General features: G+C 38.9%; 2 protein-coding genes across 2 annotated transcripts; both read right to left on the reverse strand.

Annotated features, from left to right (window-relative positions):
* Window positions 1-1,034: 1,034 nt before the first annotated feature.
* On the reverse strand, window positions 1,035-4,918 carry LOC115704452 (uncharacterized). Its single transcript, XM_061112629.1, has 2 exons — window positions 4,793-4,918; window positions 1,035-4,649 (listed from the first exon to the last, which is right to left on the reverse strand). Exons 1-2 carry the CDS (start codon window positions 4,916-4,918, stop codon window positions 1,035-1,037), a joined length of 3,741 nt encoding a protein of 1,246 aa, XP_060968612.1.
* A 4,052-nt stretch (window positions 4,919-8,970) lies between these two features.
* On the reverse strand, window positions 8,971-11,451 carry LOC115709949 (CASP-like protein 4A3). The gene is made up of 3 exons (XM_030638219.2): window positions 10,479-11,451; window positions 9,892-10,027; window positions 8,971-9,439 (listed from the first exon to the last, which is right to left on the reverse strand). The coding sequence occupies exons 1-3, from the start codon at window positions 11,213-11,215 to the stop codon at window positions 9,254-9,256; spliced, it is 1,059 nt and encodes a 352-aa protein (XP_030494079.2). The 5' UTR covers window positions 11,216-11,451; the 3' UTR covers window positions 8,971-9,253.
* Window positions 11,452-19,533: the final 8,082 nt, after the last annotated feature.

Consider the following 19,533-nt stretch of genomic DNA (forward strand, 5'->3'; position numbering starts at 1 on the left):
AACTAAAAATACTCCATAAGACAATGAGCCAACCTTATCCACTTTCCCATTCCAAACTCTTCTAATGAACCCTTCAAGAATCGAGAGAGGGGGATTGGCACCAAGGACATAACACACAATAGAGGAACTCCAGAAATGAATCTCAGCTTCTATATCCTCTAGAGTTATTTTGACCTTAGGAGCAATTCCAGTATTCTTGAAAGAGTTATCCAAATTTCGAACTACATTTCCAGATCTAAGAATAGGAGGAGTAGCAAAATTACCTTGTTGAATGCTTGCTGCACATTCTCGATTAGCATTTAGAAAGAATGCGAAATTCTCGCTGATGTCTTCTTGCCTCTGAATTTCTTTTAGTGAAGACCTAGGCGATAATGGAGCCATGAATGACTCTGTTTCTTGTGCTTGAACTACCGGTTCACCTTCTCCATCCTCCTCCGAGAATTCAATCGGTTCAATCCCAGAACTGCGTCCATCGTCTTAGGTTTTCGAGCATCCGCCGTAGAGGTTGGCCCTCTTTTCCTTGTTTTTTTGACTTCCGGTTGCTGCTTCCCCTGCCTCGCCCTGGTTTTTGCCATAGCACCAGCCCTAGAAAGCTGTACGAGAGAGAGAGAGAGAGAGAGAGAGAGAGAGAGAGAGAGAGAGAGAGAGAGAGAGAGAGAGAGAGAGAGAGAGAGAGAGAGAGAGAGAGAGAGAGAGAGAGAGAAATTTAGCGTGCATATTCAATTGTAAAATTAAAAGTGAAAGAATACAACTAATAAGAAAGTCTTAGGCAACTAATATAAAAGACTCAAATAAATAAAAAACTAAAATAACTCTATTAAGTAACTATTTAACAATTATTACTTATTTTTTTATTGTAGTTTGTAGTGGTGTAGTGTGTGTACAATTTAGCTTGACTGCACTTTGTGACTCCAGTTAGATTGGCTTATTTTAGTTTGGTTCTCAGAAAAAGAGCACTATTTCTGATGTCATCTCTGTTCTTTTTTTTTTTTTTTGTTAAGAAAGGATTTTATTGAAAGAAAAGGCGAAAACAACTACATCAGACTTGCGGCAACTGCAGGAGCTAAGTCCTTTAGCAGGCCTTCAGAGCAGGCCATGGCACATCTCGCCCAACCCGCTACAGCATCAGCCACACGGTTCTCAGACCGAGGGCAATGCACAAACACAACAAGATCAAAACACTTACAAATACATCGACAAGATTCAAAAACAGGGTAAGTGCCCCAAGCATAAGGCAAACAGCCATTTTTCAAGTCCATGATCGCCACCTTAGAGTCCGACAGGACTTTGATCTTTTTAGCCCCCAATTCGCACGCCATTTGTAGAGCCAAGTAAATAGCCAACAGCTCCCCTTCGAGAACCCCAGAAACCGTATGGAAGCGAGAAGCAACCCAAGATTCCCCAACATCAGCAACATTAACCTTGACAGCTGCAACACCAGCAGCCCCATTCAAGATAGATGCATCCGAGAAGAAACACTGCAAGTCATCAATATTCTGAAAATCCAACTCTACGTCAATATCCTGAGACCGATCCATAAGTTTCAAAGGCGCCATCCGCATCTCCATCTCCTTAACTCTGAGATTAATATCTGAAATCAATTTCGCCAAAGAGAAAGAACACCCTTGGAAAATGATCTTGTTTCTCCACTTCCAAATCATCTCACAAAGACAGGCTGAGAATAAGAGAAGCCTTTCATCCTTTGCTTGGGCCCACCAGCAACCAAAATGAGAGATTTCCTCCCAGTGCAAGTCATCCACACGAATTCCCCAGGCACTTTGAAACCACACAGCACGTGCAACACTGCAGAAACAGAACAAGTGAAGCACAGACTCTGTTTCCTCATGACAAAATGGACAGCTTTTATCTACCAAACCCAAACGAAGTTTGGAAGGTAATATATCAGACCAGGCTTTCCATAGGACCAGTTTCAAACGAGGATGAATATTAGACTGCCATAATCTCTCCCAGACCTTGAGGGGACTCTTAAATCTGCCACATTGACTTACCCAATAGCCACTTTTCACCGTGAAATGCCCAGACTTGGACCCCTTCCAAAAGATGATATCTCCACTGCTCAACAACGGCCTGATGCCTAGAATAGCCGAGGCCACATCTTCATCAAAGCTAGCTCTAATAAGCTCTTCATTCCACACTCTCGAACCTTCTAAGAATAAGTCCGAGACCTTGACAAAAGCATGTCTCCGAGTATAGTGGAAGCCATTCCGAACCTCTTCCATAGATTTACCAGGAACCCAAGGCCGCTCCCAAAGAGCAGTCTCCCCATCACCAATTAGGACACCAGCCCCCTCAATACAAACATGTCTTGCCTCAAGAATTCCCCTCCAAGCTCTCGAATCCCCTGACCTTTTATCCACTTGCCAAACATCTAATCCTTGACAGTACTTCGACTCAAGGAGTCTTACCCAAGGTTTGTTAACACCCGTAAGCACCATCCATCCCAACTTAGCTAATAAGGCTATATTAATCTCGCTGAACCTTCTTAACCTAAGGCCCCCGCAACGTTTAGGTTGACATATCTCATTCCAACTCTTGTACGCCCGATAACGCTGTTTTTCCGAGTTTCCTATCCACCAAAACTTGGCCACCACTCTATCAAGATCCTCACAAACCGACTTTGGAACTAGAGCCGTTGACATGAAATAACCCGGGATACTTTGAAGGACCGAGTTAACCAAAGTAGTTCGACCCGCTTGAGAAAGATTCTTAGCCTTCCACCCCTCAAGCCGAGATACAATCTTCTCCTTCAAAAACTTAAAGTCACTGCGCTTATTAGCCGAAAAGAAGAACGGATTACCCAAGTATTTCTCTTGAGGCCCGAGCCCATTCATACCCAGCATAGATTTTAGTTCATCTTTATTCCTTTGAGGGGTGTTAGATGAAAAAACCACTCCACTTTTTCCTTTGTTTACCTTCTGACCAGACCAAAGTTCATAAGTATTAATACATTGTAAAATTGCTTTTGCATTTGAACCATTAGCCTTGCAAAAGAAAATAGCATCATCCGCATAAAAAAGATGGGTAATAGGCATTGCTTCACGAGACACCTTGACACCAGACAAATCCCCTCTTTGTTCAGCTCTACAAATCAGTTTCGAAAGCACCTCACTACACAAAATAAAGAGATACGGCGATAGCGGGTCTCCTTGGCGCAGACCACGTTTAGGATTGAAGGGAGCCAAAGGCGCTCCGTTGAGGAGCACCGAATAAGACACAGAAGTCACACAACCCATAATAATGGAGCACACCTGATCACTAAAACCATTCGCTTTCAAGACTCGAAAGAGAAAACTCCATTCCAAGCGATCATACGCTTTGCTCATATCCGTCTTAGTCGCCATCACTCCCTGTTTACCCTTCTTTCTCTTGAAACTATGGAGAACCTCTTGGGCCATGATAGAGCATTCCGCTATCCATCTACCCGGGATAAAGGCAGATTGGTAGGGAGAAACCAATCTATCAATGACCACCTTTAATCGGTCCGTAACAATGCGGGAAATAATTTTGTAGCAAAAATTACACAAGCTAATAGGGCGGAATTGATCAAAACGAGTAGCATTATTTATCTTAGGAATTAAGCACAAGAAAGTATGATTCAGATTTTTACTCACTGTAGGATCTTCAAAGAAGCCTTGCACCATCTCACAAACTTTTGCTCCAACAATTTGCCAATATTTTCTGTAAAAGATGCTCGAGAATCCATCCGGTCCCGGAGATTTGAGAGGATGCATCTGAAAGACCACAGCTTTGATTTCTTCCACAGTCGGGCATCTGCTAATGTCTGCGTTTTCCCCATCCGTAACACTCTCCAAGAACAGAGTGTCAAAGTCTCTGCCAATGCTCGGGTTTTGGGATTCATACACTTGCATAAAATTCTCCCTAAAGTAATTCCCAATCTCCTCGCGACTAAGAAGCCACTCCCCATTCTTTTCCACTCGATCAATAGTATTTCTTCTTCTCCGGATCACCGTGGACGCGTGAAAAAATTTGGTATTGCCATCACCATTGTGGATCCAATTTTCCCTTGATTTTTGCTTCCAAATCCTCTCCAAATTTGCTTCCATCTCCAAGATACTCAATTGAACAGTAGCCTCCTTTTCCAAATTTTCCTTAGAAGGCCATTGATTTTGAATATCGCCCAGCTCCGATTTAAGTTTCTTTAAATTTTTATCACAGAAGCCAAACGACAATTGATTCCATCTTTTCAGCTCACGTTTTGTATTCCCCAATTTCTTGAGCAAAACTTCATCAATTCTTCCTCTCGCCTCAAACTTCCAAGCCCCATTCACAACCTTTTCGCACTCCGGGCTTGAGGTCCACACTTCCAGGAAACGAAAAGGATAGTTAAGCTTCGACTGAACTTCTGAATTCGATAGAAGAATTGGAGAATGATCCGATCCTAAGATAGGGAGATTCAGAATTTTAGCATTTGGGAAGCTTGTACACCATGAAGAATCCGCTAAACCCCTATCAAGACGCTTGCGAATGTTCTTTTCACCCTTCCTCGCATTTTTCCAAGTACACCTCACTCCCTGGAATCCCAAATCCACACCCCCAGCCTCATGAAGAAAATTCCTTAACAGTTCCCCTTCACGGCTCCGAAATCTCCTAACACCACCCACGGCTCCCTACATTCCCGCACAATATCCGTCAACCATTTCCAGAATTCCTTCTTCTTCTCGACATAAGGCGTCCCATAAATACAAAACAAGTGCCACTTTGTCCCACCATTAATCTCAGGAATAACAACATGGAACCCCGATTCAAAGACCTGTTGAATTTCAATCAACCCAGCATCCCTCCAAGCCAGACAAAAGCCACCACCAATTCCCTCAGATGGGATTCCAATTACATTTAAAAAGCCTAACCGATTAATACAGGCCTCCATATCCACCATCCCAACTTTTGTTTCCGCCAAAAAAACCAAATCCGCATTTGTATCATGGATTAAACCTCGTAAGGTTCTCTCCGTCGTGGGCCTACGAATCCCACGACAATTCCAAGATAAACACCTCATGACGATGGTGGGGGCATGCTTGAGGCCGCCTCCTTGCCATTACCTCCAAATTTCTAGAGAAAACATTTACCTCTTCATTCTTGGTGTCTGCGATTCTCCTTCCTCGACGAGTCTTCACTCCCGATCCCTTGCTTACCCCACTAACTCCAGAGGCAAAATTCCAGGCTTTCTTTCGAGAGCTTCTTCTTGGACGACTGCCAGAGCCCGTCCCCAAGCTAAAGTTATTAAGTTCTGCAGCAACACTCGTGACGCCATCCGCCTTCTCCTCAACAACCGGACATTCAGGGAGGGAAAAATTCGTGACTGCTGGGTAGGGGTGATACCACGTATGTGGTTTCCTTTTCTTTGAGCCCAATAGTTGAACAATCATCATGGATAAATCAGGGGGATTACAAATAAGGGAAGCCTGAGCTTTGTATAAATCAGTAACATCCGGCCCATAAAGCTGAAAAAACATCTTTTGGGCTTCCAAATCATCATTGGGCCATTTAATATGAGTGGGCTCAGGGAAGTCATGGGGAGTTTGGGATCTACACAACCAAGAGTGAGGGATATCTAAGCTTTGAGCGATTGTAGGCCCAATATCAGGGATCAGCTCACTACCTTCAGGCCCAAAGGAGAAATCAGGGGTTGGCAAATCTAAAAAATTTGGCCCAACTTCATTCAAAGCCAGCTGTACGTTTTCCATAATCTCCACGTTTTGCACACCAGAGACATTACCTAATACAATTCCATCTGTCACCTTCTCACAAAATCCATCCGTACCCTGCAAATTCGAATTTGTTGTAATGGGCGTACCCTCTTGTACGAATTTTCTTTTCTGTCCAGCATCATTGTCCTTTTCAGTAACGGTCACTGGACCCAGCACCTGGCCCTCCGACGACGATGTAGCAGTGGTGTTCTTGACCTCCTCCGATCTCTGGTTTCGTTTCCAGGTGTGCCTCCGAAATGGTTTCCCAACGTCCCATTCAGGAACTTCCTCCCTGGCCACAATCGATCTGATAGTCCCCTTGCCCCTCATATTAAAACAATTAGACCGTCCCGTATCGCTTTTAATCCATGTTCCATACATTGGGACTGCAGGACCTTCCGTGGGAATGACCATTGTAGGCTGAACGGAGCAAACTTTATCCCAGTGAGCCAATTTGCCACAATTAAAACATAGATGGGGAAGCTTCTCATATTTGAATTGGACCCAAGAATCAGGCTTCCCATCAGCTTTAAGAAAGAACTCTGATGGGAAGGGATGAGCCATCCAAACCTCTATCCAACATCTAAGATAACCCCTTCTAACAATGTCCTCTTTACGCTTCTCCTCCATCTTAACCAGGTTTCCCACTTTCTTCGCAAGGATTGGGACATTCTCATTTGATAAAAAACGGGTAGGGAGTCCATGGAATTGGACCCAGAATAATGCCACATCAAATTCTCCAACTGAGACCTCTCCTTCAATCGGCCAAGGTTTAAGGTTAAGAAGAACACCATTGATAATCCATGGCCTTTTTTCCATAACAAAATGGTAGTCCTCTTCTTCCTCAAAAAAGAATCCAAGAACTCCATCGTCACACTTCTTCATTCGCCAATAACCCAGCCTCCTCCAAACGCCAGCAAGGATCTTCTTCACTACTGATGCCGGCATATCCTTACACCCAACTACCTTACCCACACAAGCCTTACTAGCCACAACATCCTCCAATGTAATATCTTCAAAGAGCTCTAACATTTCCATCTCAAGACCACTGTCTCTAGATAACAGTTCATCTTTCTCAGAATCAACAAACTCCACTTGAATCTCTTTTCCCTTTTCCCCCATACTAACCAGAAGAAACTTCACAATAACGAGGTAATAACAAGGATCAGACCCCCAAGAAAACCCAAAGAAGCACAAACAACACCAAAGCAAGGGGCACTATGACACACTAGCTAGAACCGTAAAAAGAACTTGTAAACAAGAACATTAAAAGAAATAAGGTCAGGCCTTACACACAAAAACTTACATGAAGTAAGCAGACTCAACCAACGGATCCATGAGAGAGAGAGTAGTTTGTGGAATTATTGTACATTTATCATTTTTGTCATGTCATCTCTGTTCTTGTGGTTGCTATTGTCTATACTTTGTGGATTGTATACATGATACTAGTAAGCTTTTTACTATAAGTTATGTTGTGAGGTTGGTTAAAGGGGCTCTCAAAGGGTAGAATCCTAAACATAATCGATAGGAATATGAGAGATTTAACTTTTAGGGCTTGTTTGGTACGCCGTATTGTATTGCATTATTGTATTGTATTATGTTGGATTGTGTTGTATTGTATTGTATTAGTATTATTTAATACAATACAATGTTTGGTATTGACTTGTATTAATTGATTGTGTAAAGTTATAATATATTTTCATACACTCAATCCCAACACCAACTATGGTCCGGGTCCCGGGTCCCGGGTCCGGATCCAGGTCCCGAGTCCAGGTCCCGGGTCTGGGTCCGGATCCGGGTCCCGGGTCCCAAGTCTAGGTCCCGGGTCCTGGGTCCGGGTCCGGGTTCGGGTCCCGGGCGGGTTTGGGTTTGGGTCTCGGGTCCGGGTTCGGGTCTTAGGTCTCGGGTCTGGGTTCGGGTTAGGGTCCTGGGCGGGTTCGGGTCCCAGGCAGGTCTGGGTCCGGGTCTAGGTCCCGGGTTCGGGTTCAGGTTCGGGTCCCAAGTCCCAGTCGGGTCTGGGTCCCGAGCGGCTCCGGGTCTCGGGTCCCGAGTCCGAGTCTGGGTCCCGAGTCTGGGTCTGGGTCTACGTCGGAGATTGGTGTTGACTCCCAATCTTTTGTAAATATTATAATACAAGCTAATACGAACCATTTATTATGTATTAAATAATACAACATACATTGTATAAAAAATTTGGCCGTAATAATTAATATAATACATTACTTTATCTAAACATAGTATTATTTATTATTTAATACAATACAATCCTTATACGGCGTACCAAACAAGCCCTTAAAGATTTTATTAACAAAATGTAATAATGTTGTTTGTTTGTTATTCTCTTATAGCAGTTTATTGATGAAAAGAAATAATAATTAAAAAATACATTTAACTTAATTTTATTTTTAAAAATTATATCTACTAAAAAAGTTCTCAAAATTTAAATAGAAGCGGAGCCACTCTACAATTTTATTGCTGAAAAGATTTGAAGTAATTATAGTTGTAATTGTACATACTTTTGTAAAGAATTGTTTTTTTTTAAAAAAAAAAAAGAAAAAAATACGACCTTGTTAAGAGTCTTAAGACCTTTAGAGTAAATTTAGTAGAAGTTAATTTAAGAAAAAACAAGGTACCAAACAATATCATTAATCACAAAAGTTTATCGGTAAAACAGTAATAATACAATAGGGTAGCCAGACTACTAAAAAAAAAAAATGTATAGAATGACATAATAATATTAAACTCCAATACAACCATATTATAGCCAAGACGAGTAACAAGCAAGATCCTAGAGTAGATAGCCAAAGCATTAGTAACTTAGTTGTATAATAAGCTTTGTATGGAATTGGAATCTTAAATTAATGGAATTGGAATCTTAAATTAATGGATTTGGAACTTAGATGGAATATAATAATGAGATAGAGCTAAAGAGAAAGTTCAAATGTTGGTAGTGGGCTTTCTCACTCTTTTGAAAAATTTGTTATTGTTGTTTCAAACTTTTTTCCTTTGGTGTACTAGTTTGATTATGGTTATGTTTTTTCTTAGGTGTACTTGTTTGATTATGTTCTTTTTTTTGGATTATGTTGGTCTACTGATTGCTGTTGTCGCTTGCTACTGCTAGTCCTACGAAATAGTGATTTGTCATTTCAAACAGCTATGTTGAAACTTGGTTTGTTTCTTGTTTTATGAAATGAGTCTCGAAAAGAAATATTATGTTTGCTTGTTTTATTAATGCCATCAATTTTCTTTGCTTGTACAAAATAATGTACACATATATAAGGTATATTTGTAAAAATATAGCAGAAACGAATTACAATTTCAAACATAACTTTTCAGTATCTCACCCCTTACAATGTTTCTTTTTTTTTAAAAAAAAAAAAAATAAATTACTATTAGAGCTATTTCTGTACAACAATAAAAAAGGATTATATATTTTCTTCCACATTCCATTTTAGTTATTCCCCCCACATTTATAAACTGAGAAAAAACTACAAGCAATAAGATCAAATATAAGATCAGAGTTCTCATTCAGTCCAAAGGTTGTAACCGGAGATGATGGAACTGATGGCAAAGGCACCAAAAGCTAAAAAGGACATTCCCACTGAAGCACTTGCCATCTCAGTGAACTCATCTTTACCCCAGTTTGATTGCCAATCATCCACACGAGTAGCTGCCGATGATGATGCCGACATCAGAAGATATGCTAATATCTATCATTGTTTGTTCAAAAAAAACAAGACAGCAATCAGTACAACACCAAAACTTCATACCAAACTTGAGAAAGCTAACCAAATTCTTCTTATTTTACTTCATGTTACTTGAAATGTTGCACTATCAGATAATACTAAATTGGATAGCAACACAAGAAGTAAGAGTTGTTATCAATTTAAGCCAATATTTTAGAAACCAGCACCAACTCACAAGCTAGAGTTCTTACAAAGACACAGGTGTGAAATAGATGCACCCATTAACCCTTGTTCAACCCCTAAATTAGAATTGGTCTAAAATATGCAGCCTGGATCAAACAGCAATGAACCGAAATCAAGGATCAAGGTCCATGGAAACATGCTTAAAAAAGACATGAAGTACATTGTTTAACCTCTCTTATAGCCTATCAGATTCACGTACGTTAATCATACAGCCATAGAAGTAAACTACTTGCCTGATCCATGAAAAACTCGAAATGACGACGAAGGTGGTGGCGGATCACGTGTTTACCGGTTGCAAGGTGGTATGATAGATCATAGGTTTGAAATAGGGCATATGCAAATGCAATAACATTCACAGATAGGCAGTACCTGTGGACAGAATGAAAAATCAAATTAGGATTGGGATTAGGCTTTTCACAGAGTCAAGTTATTTAAATGAGAAAATTCAAAAGGGGGCAATGTCCACTGCAAGTCATTAATTAGTGGGAAAAGTCATCACTCCTAATTCACTCAATTTAAGAAGGTGGGCAGCAATTAGTTCTTCTCTTTATTATTATAATTAAACAAATTCTTTAATATCGAAATCTTGATGATGGAAACTAAAATTTCCATAGTCAAATACTAAGTCATAAAAGTAGATGACATTAATGAATATTTTAGCCCAAAGAAAAGATTTAAAAAGGAAAATTTCAAAGATACACCAGAATTTATATATTTATATAGCCCAATAAGTTCAAATTTGGAAATATTTCTAACAAAAGAGGGGAGAGAATATCACTATATGTTAATTTGAATTTGGAAAATTTGTATATGTATATACCTGTATTCTTTGTATCGATCAAAGGAGTCGCCGCTCCAGCCTTGAGTTTTATCGGCAGCCATAACGGAGAACGAAATTAAGCAGAGAATGGATTCACTCACCCGAAACCCTAAGGCAGCACTCTTCAACATATCCTCCTTCTTCGACCTCCTCCCCGTAGAAGGCGCTAAATTTGTTCGCCTACCACCGCCGCTTCCATTTTCGCCTCCACTGGCTCCGGTGACGGGTCCTACCTTGGCAACCGACTGAGTAGGCTCTTCCCTCATCGCTCTATTGATCACCGTCGTCGGCTGCACGGTCGCATTCGGCTGAGGTTTCTTAAGTGGGTGATTGATCACCTGTTGATGATTATCAGTAGTGGTAGACTGTCGCAGCGAGTGGTGATTATCCTGATAGTGATTAACCTTTTCGACAGGGACGATGGCTTTGGAGTTATCCGGTAGATTTCCCGGAGAGTAATCCGGAGACTCGTAGGGCGGACTTTCAGGTGGATCACCGGCATCCGATCGAAGAGGGGAGTGGAATCGGAGAGGCGAGTGGGGCGAGTCCAATTGAGATGTGTCAGAGTTTCTTGATGAAGATTTCTTCATGGCTCGTCTGGTTTGCTGGGAGTGATTGGTTTGAGTTTGTGACTCCATTGATTTGATTTGATTTTCTCGAACTTTAATGGAAAAGAAAAAGAGGCGCTGTTTGGGAACCGGGAAAAAAGAAAAGAAAAGAAAAAGAGGAAGTTCCATGAGTCCTTCTTTCACTTGGTGGGGACCACTGCACTACATGATGACGTGGCACTGATTAGTTCTTATAACTAAATCTATTTTTTATTGCCAACTCACTAAAATACTTGACGTTTAGTCCAATTGGTGTCGTGGCAGAATTTTATTGGTTTATGGGTGAGAAGATAGAACTACTAACTCTATAAAATCCGAGTAAAGTATATTGTGAGATTCTTTTTCTACTTACAAGTTACAAATGAAAAAACAAGAGATTCGAGTTTTAATTGTTTATTAAATTTAAATCCCAACCTAACCAATTTATAACAAACAAGGAATAATTGATCAAATTATGAGGCATCTAATATTTTTGAGTGATGAGATAGAGTCTTCTTTTATAAATTGTACGTAGCTATACAAATACAAATTACATTGTTTTACAATCCAACATGGTGTAATAAAAATACAAATTACAGTTAGTAGTTATATATTTTTTAACTTATTTGTTTTCAATTTTAAAAATGAAAGAGTCCATAGTAATATGTATCTGTAGATATGTAGGATTATATCATGGCTTAAGTGTTTACCATTTGTTTTGTCAAATAATAGGAATCAGAAACAAATAAATTGATACCTAGAGTTTAAATTTGGTTAAATAATTTTTTAATACATTAATACTTGAGCTTAATTTTTCAACAATAACTTCCTATCTAGACTAAACATCAATTTAACAATTGTCATCTTGAAAAATTATTTGACCAATATTAGATTAGGATATCAATTTAATTTATTTATAAAATACATGGTCTAAATTATTATTAAAGAAAATACTAGAATGAGTTAGTGACTACACGACACATGCACTGTAAGAGAAATCGTAATTATAAATACTTGACGTGCACCCCAGACTATATTGTAGATAATAGATATTTACTATAGTTCCACATTTTTAAGAAAAACACTTATTATAATTCTGTATCATTTCAAAGATTATCTAACTACAAAATATTATTCTTTCACCATTTTTATGGCTACTCAAATATTCATCATATTGGCTTAACAACTAAGACTCTCACAGAGTCTTAGACAAAGGCTGCATGGAAGCAAAATAATATAAATAAATAAAAAGCAAGAGAAACAAATTTGAGACATAAATTTATACATATATATACATAAAGCATATAATCAAAGTGTAAAGCTTTGAGTGGAAACTTTATGAGGTAGCTAAAGTAGTGTTCTTTTGGCTTTCTTTAAGAGTGCGCTATCCTTTTTTAAGTTAAAGGCAATTATTCCATTCAACTTTATCATTTTCTTTACCTTCAACTCATTCTTGTTTAATTCCTCATTTCTTCCAAATGTCTCAATAATCAACAAGACATGCACAAAACAAAATACTCAGCACTAGCTAAATCTTTTCTGTACAGAGTGGACCTTCCACCAATCCCTAAACACCATGTGTCATTACCTAAGACACCTACTCTCTTACTGCTCGTTTGGAACGTCGTATTAGGGCGTATTATATTGAATTAGATTATGTATCATATTTTTATATAATAATACCACATATAGTTTCACATAAAAATATTGCATAAAATATAATACAATACAATATGACCTAATACGGCATTCCAAACGAGCCCTTAGAGAATTGTTAAAAGACACCAATGGTGTCTAGCACCCTCATGACCTCATCAATCACATACTACTATTAGTATAATTAAGTATCGGTCTCATATAACTTAATAAAATTACTTTTAGAGAATATTGCTAACTAATCGTATAGTGTCACCTATAGAAAGTGTTCGGCACCACTAGTACCCAATAATAATACTCATTTTATTATTCTCAATTTTCAAATAGTATATACCTATATAACTAAGAAAAACTTCAAGAAAATCACTTAAGACTAACTTAAGTGGTCATATAAAGAGTATTAGAGTGTGTGTAAGGGGATCATGAGATAAAAAAATTTCAATAATGTAACTCAAATATGTAATTTAAAAAATGCTTCTAAAAAAAGACTCCAATTCTTATTCTTTATTTTTTTGATAAATAATTCTTATTCTTCATTAGTTGTACATATTTTAGTCTTTTACTGTCACGCCCTACTAGTTTAGGCGCGCCACAATAAATTCTAAATCATTGTGCTAATATTTGTTAATTAAAAGGATTAGTAAAAAAAATTAACAAAAACTTTCATAATAAATATAAACTTTACTAATTATACAGTATAAAGTTTATAAACTTTGGGATCCTGAATTGATTTTACAAACATTTACAAAATATACCTGTTAGATATTAGATGTATATTAGCTGTAAGAGAGTTAGATATTTAGCAGATATTTAGTAGATATTTAGTAGATATTTAGTCTCCTAACTCTGTATATAAATATGTATTATTCTATGAAATCAATACACAATTCGAATCACTATTTTCTACATGGTATCAGAGCATTGTGATTCAAAATTCGAAATTCGAAATTAGGGTTCTGAAAAAAAAAAAAATTAGGGTTTGAGTTTAGGGTTGTTTTTTTTCGAAAATCCTATTTGGAGTGAAGATTTTTTTTCTCACCGCCCACATAAGAGGACTGCCCAGCCTCCGATCTACGAACCACCGAAGTCCGGTCGCCGGATTCCTCGCGCGTGGGGCTCACGCGCCGCCTGAAGCTTCTGCGCGTGGGGCTCACGCGCCGGCGCGTGGAGGCGCGTGTGACGGCGCCTTCGACGGCGTTCTGTTGCCGATTCTTCACTGGGTTCTTCTAAGCCCACTCGCATCTGTTCTAGGTTGTAATTCGGTATTTGTTTGTCTTCTTCGTGTTTGGGTGTTCATTCTTTGGTGTTCTTTTGTTCTTTTTCTCTGTCCTTTGTGTTTGCTTTTGAGATTATGGCAGAGATGAGATCAGATTCAAAATCAGTTGTTGTTTCTGATGTTGTTCCCGTGATGTCTAAAATCACGGATCATAAGTTGATTGGTTCGAATTATTTGGAATGGAGTAAGACGATTCGACTGTATTTGAGGAGTATTGACAAAGATGATCACTGATCGACGATCCTCCTGAAGAAACAAACGATTCAAGGAAAATATGGCTCCGTGAGGATGCTCGCTTGTTCCTTCAAATTCGAAATTCTATCGATAATGAGGTAATTAGTTTGATTAATCATTGTGAATTGGTTAAAGAACTAATGGGTTACTTGGAGTTTTTGTATTCTGGCAAAGACAACATATCTCGCATATATGATGTTTGCAAAGCTTTTTATCGCGCGGAGAAACAAGATAAGTCTCTTATGAATTATTTTATGGCTTTCAAGAAAACATATGAAGAACTTAATGTGCTATTACCGTTTAGTCCTGATGTAAAAGTTCAACAGCGCCAACGAGAACAGATGGCTATTATGAGTTTTCTTGAAGGACTCTCATCTGAATTTGACTCTGCAAAGTCACAAGTTCTCTCTGGTTCTGATGTCTCCTCTTTACAAGATGTGTTTACTCGTGTTCTTTGCACAGAGACTACCTCTTCAACTCCTCTGAATAGCGCCTTGGTGAGTCGTAATAATTCTGCACCGGAAAGAAACTCTACTCCAAGTGGATTTAAAGGAGGTAATTCACAAGGACCTGATAACCGCACACCAAATTCTGGGAGCATCATGTGCAATTATTGTAAGAAACCGAGCCACACCAAGTTCGAGTGTAGGAAGTTACAATTTAAGAATCGACAACAACACTGCGCCAATATTGCAAGCACTAGTGATGCATCCGACAAATCGGTCCTTATTTCGCCGATGAATTTGCCAAGTTCTCAAGGTATCGGGAAACACTTAAGTCTTCATCTTCTTCGTCACATCGCGATTGCTGATTCAGGTAACTCTAATGCATGCCTTCTTTCCAAATCCTCAAAATGGGTCATTGATTCTGGTGCCACAGATCATATGACAGGTAATTCCCGTCTCTTTTCCACTTTTCAGTCTCACAGTCCCACTTCTGTTGTCACCTTAGCTGATGGGTCAACATCTTCTGTTCTTGGATCTGGCACTATTGTTCCTACACCTATGCTATCTTTGTCATCAGTCTTACATTTACCTGATTTGTCCTTTAATTTGCTTTCTGTTAGTCAACTCACTCGTAATCTAAATTGTTGCATCTCATTCTTTCCTGATCATTGTTTGTTTCAGGATCTTGTGACGAAGAAGATTATTGGTAAAGAACATGAATCTGGTGGCTTGTATGTTCTTGACCCACTTCCGCCAACCTCTATTGCTTGTTCGAGTGTTGCTTCCGCTTTTGAGGCTCATTGTCGTTTAGGTCATCCATCCCTTCCTTTGCTCAAGAAACTGTGTCCCTAATATAGTAGTTTATCTTCGTTAGATTGTGAGTCATGTCAGTTTGCCAAACATCATCGTGTTAGTTTGAGTCCACGTGTCAATAAACGTGCTAGTGTTCCTTTTGAGTTAGTTCATTCTGATGTTTGGGGTCCTTCTCCTATTTTGTCTCAACCTGGATTCAGGTATTTTGTTACTTTTGTGGATGATTATTCTCGTGTAACTTGGTTATATTTAATGAAAAATCGTTCTGAGTTGTTTTCTATATTCTGTGCTTTTTGTGCTGAGATTCAAACTCAATTTAATGTATCTATTCGTACTTTGAGAAGTGATAATGCCAAAGAGTACATGTCTGCTCAATTTCAATCTTATATGACCTCTAATGGCATGCTTCATGAAACTTCTTGTGTTGATACGGCACCTCAGAATGGTGTTGCAGAACGTAAAAACAGACATCTTCTTGAAACTGCACGTGCTCTCTTGTTTCAAATGAAAGTCCCTAAACCTTTTTGGGCCGATGCAGTTTCCACGGCATGCTTTCTTATTAATCGCATGCCCTCCTCTGTTCTTAATGGTGAAATTCCATTTAAAATTCTTTTTCCTAATAAGTCATTATTCCCAGTTGCTCCCCGAGTGTTTGGTAGTGTTTGTTTTGCTCGCGATGTCCGTCCATCTGTCACCAAATTAGACCCTAAGGCACTAAAGTGTGTATTTCTTGGTTATTCTCGTCTTCAGAAAGGGTATAGGTGTTATTGTCCTGATCTCAACAAATATCTTGTTTCTATTGATGTTACTTTTGTAGAAAATACACCTTATTTTTCATCTTCCACTACTTCTACTAGTCAGGGGGAGGATGATGATTTGTTGGTTTATTCTGTCACATCCTATGCGCCTGCTACATGTTCTGGCGGGTCTCTTGTTCCTTCACCTGCCTCGGTCGTCACCCCCACAATGTCTACACCTCCACCACCTCCACCACCTCTACCACCTCCACCACTCCCTCGGCCTCCTATAGTGTACACCAGGCGCCCCCCTCCTCCACCTCCTGTTTCATGTCCTGCACCTACATCTTCGTCATCAGATCCGGAAATCTCAGATGATCTTCCCATTGCACTACGTAAAGGTAAACGCCAATGTACTTTTCCCATTACTTCTTTTGTGTCTTATAATCATCTCTCCTCTTCTTCTTGTTCTTTTATTGCTTCTCTTGATTCTATCACTATTCCTAAAACTGTTCGAGAAGCGATGTCTCATCCTGGTTGGCTTGCTGCAATGATAGAAGAGATGAATGCTTTGGTTGTGAATGGTACTTGGGTCTTGGTTGATTTACCTTCCGGAAAACAGGCCATCGGGTGTAAATGGGTGTTCACGGTTAAATTCAATCCAGACGGCACAGTTGCTCGCTTAAAGGCCCGTCTTGTTGCCAAGGGTTATGCTCAAACCTATGGAGTGGACTATTGTGATACTTTTTCTCCTGTTGCTAAACTCACATCTGTTCGACTGTTCATTTCCATGGCAGCTACTCATCATTGGCCTTTGCATCGGCCTTGATATTAAAAATGCTTTTCTTCATGGAGATCTTGAGGAAGAAGTATATATGGAGCAACCTCCTGGGTTTGTTGCTCAGGGGGAGTTAGGGCGAGTTTGTCATCTTCGCAAATCTTTATATGGATTGAAACAAAGCCCTCGTGCTTGGTTTGGTAAATTTAGTCAGGCTGTTGAGAAGTTTGGTTCGTTGAAAAGTAAGTCAGATCATTCTGTGTTTTATAAAAGATCAACTGTTGGTATCATTTTGTTAGTGATGTATGTTGATGACATCGTTATTACTGGAAGTGATACTGAAGGCATCTCATCCCTTAAGTCATTCATTCACACCCAGTTTAACACGAAAGATTTAGGGGAGCTCAAGTATTTCTTGGGGATTGAAGTTACTCGGAGTAAACAGGGTATTTTTCTGTCTCAAAGAAAGTATGTACTTGATTTGCTAACTGAGACAGGGAAATTGGGATCAAAACCCTGCAATGCTCCAATGAATCCAACTGTGCATCTTACACGTGATGGGAAACCATTTGAAGATCCTGAGAAATATCGCAGGTTAGTTGGAAAGTTGAATTATTTAACTGTGACTCGTCCAGATATTGCATTCCCGGTTAGTGTTATCAGTCAGTTCATGTCTTCTCCAACAATTCATCATTGGGCAGCATTAGAACAAATTTTATGTTATTTAAAAGGAGCACCAGGACGAGGTATAGTTTACAAGGATCATGGACATACCCAGATTGAGTGTTTTTCTGATGCAGATTGGGCAGGCTGCAAGGTAGATAGACGATCCACTTCAGGATATTGTGTATTTGTTGGGGGCAATCTGGTCTCTTGGAAGAGTAAGAAACAAAATGTTGTATCTAGATCCAGTGCTGAATCAGAATATAGAGCTATGGCCCAGTCTGTGTGTGAGGTAATATGGATTTATCAGCTTTTGACTGAATTCGGGTTTAAGACTTCTATTCCAGCAAAATTATGGTGTGATAATCAAGCTGCTCTTCATATTGCCTCGAATCCCGTATTCCACGAGCGAACTAAGCACATTGAGATTGATTGTCATTTTGTTCGTGAGAAAATTCAACAAGGTCTGATCTCCACAGGATATGTGAAGACCGGAGAACAACTAGGAGATATTTTTACAAAGGCTTTGAATGGGGTGCGGGTTGATTATCTTTGTAACAAGCTGGGCATGATTAACATCTATGCTCCAGCTTGAGGGGGAGTGTTAGATATTAGATGTATATTAGCTGTAAGAGAGTTAGATATTTAGCAGATATTTAGTAGATATTTAGTAGATATTTAGTCTCCTAACTCTGTATATAAATATGTATTATTCTATGAAATCAATACACAATTCGAATCACTATTTTCTACACCAAAATGCATTGTATCAATAACATATTACTAACTAGAAAACACTTGAGCAGAATAATGAGCATCCTATCATCTCACTGTCCGGTTTGTAATTTAGAAGAAGAATCTCATGATCATTTGTTTATGGATTGCATCTATACTAAGAAAATAGTAGATGAAATTGGATCTTGGTTGGGTGAGTTTTTTTTGGCCGAGAAACAGGTTAGAGCTTATTGTTTGGTGCTCGAAGTCGCAAATTGGGCTAAAAAACAAAGTTATTAATGCAATTATTGCTTCAACGATTTACTTGATTTGGAAAAATAGAAATAGATGTGTCTTTTGGGGGGTTTTAAATTCCAATGTAAAAAAGGGTGATAAGTATATTCTAAATGTAATTGAGGGCTAGTAGTCTATGTGTGTCATGTTGAGGGCTTTTTTCCTTTGTTGTTGTTGCTTCAACTGTTTTGAATAAAATATTCTTTTGTTCAAAAAAAAAAAAAAAAAAAAGAGTCACCCAGTGACTAATAAAACCAAGCCCAAGTCCCAAAGACTTGAACACTCCAGGTCTAACCATTTGGATATGTACAATCTTCAACTAGCTCTAGACTCACTGCTGTTCAACATTTGCTTTGTTTTTACCTACACATGAAAAATATATTTGTGAATCGACAACTCACTAAGAAAAAGTATAAAACACAACATATAACTGACATGAGACTAGGCGCCCATGCATCCAATCACAAAGTCCATAACTCAGTCTCGAATGTTCTTGACATAGTACGATTGACCATAATATCAATCTATACTTAGTACTCTAGTCATACTGATGTGATAGCATCAATCCATACTATAAGTACAACTAACCATAATACCAACATATACTCAGTACTTTAGTCGTGTTGATGTGGTAGCATTGATTCACACTTCACTAAATTGCCAAACAAATATCCTGTTGATGTCCAGGTGCAACTCTATGTACACCAACACCTCTATTACTGATAAGTTATCTAATTGGCAAACATAAATATGTACGCTAAACATGTGTATATATTTGTGTGCTATACTAATCTTACCTCATTTCTACAATCAAGTGTGATGGCCAACCTAAGTGAAATTTACTAGTTGACGATTAA

This window comes from Cannabis sativa, chromosome 3 (assembly GCF_029168945.1).
Source record: "Cannabis sativa cultivar Pink pepper isolate KNU-18-1 chromosome 3, ASM2916894v1, whole genome shotgun sequence".
In the NCBI taxonomy this organism is placed as follows: Eukaryota; Viridiplantae; Streptophyta; class Magnoliopsida; order Rosales; family Cannabaceae; genus Cannabis; species Cannabis sativa.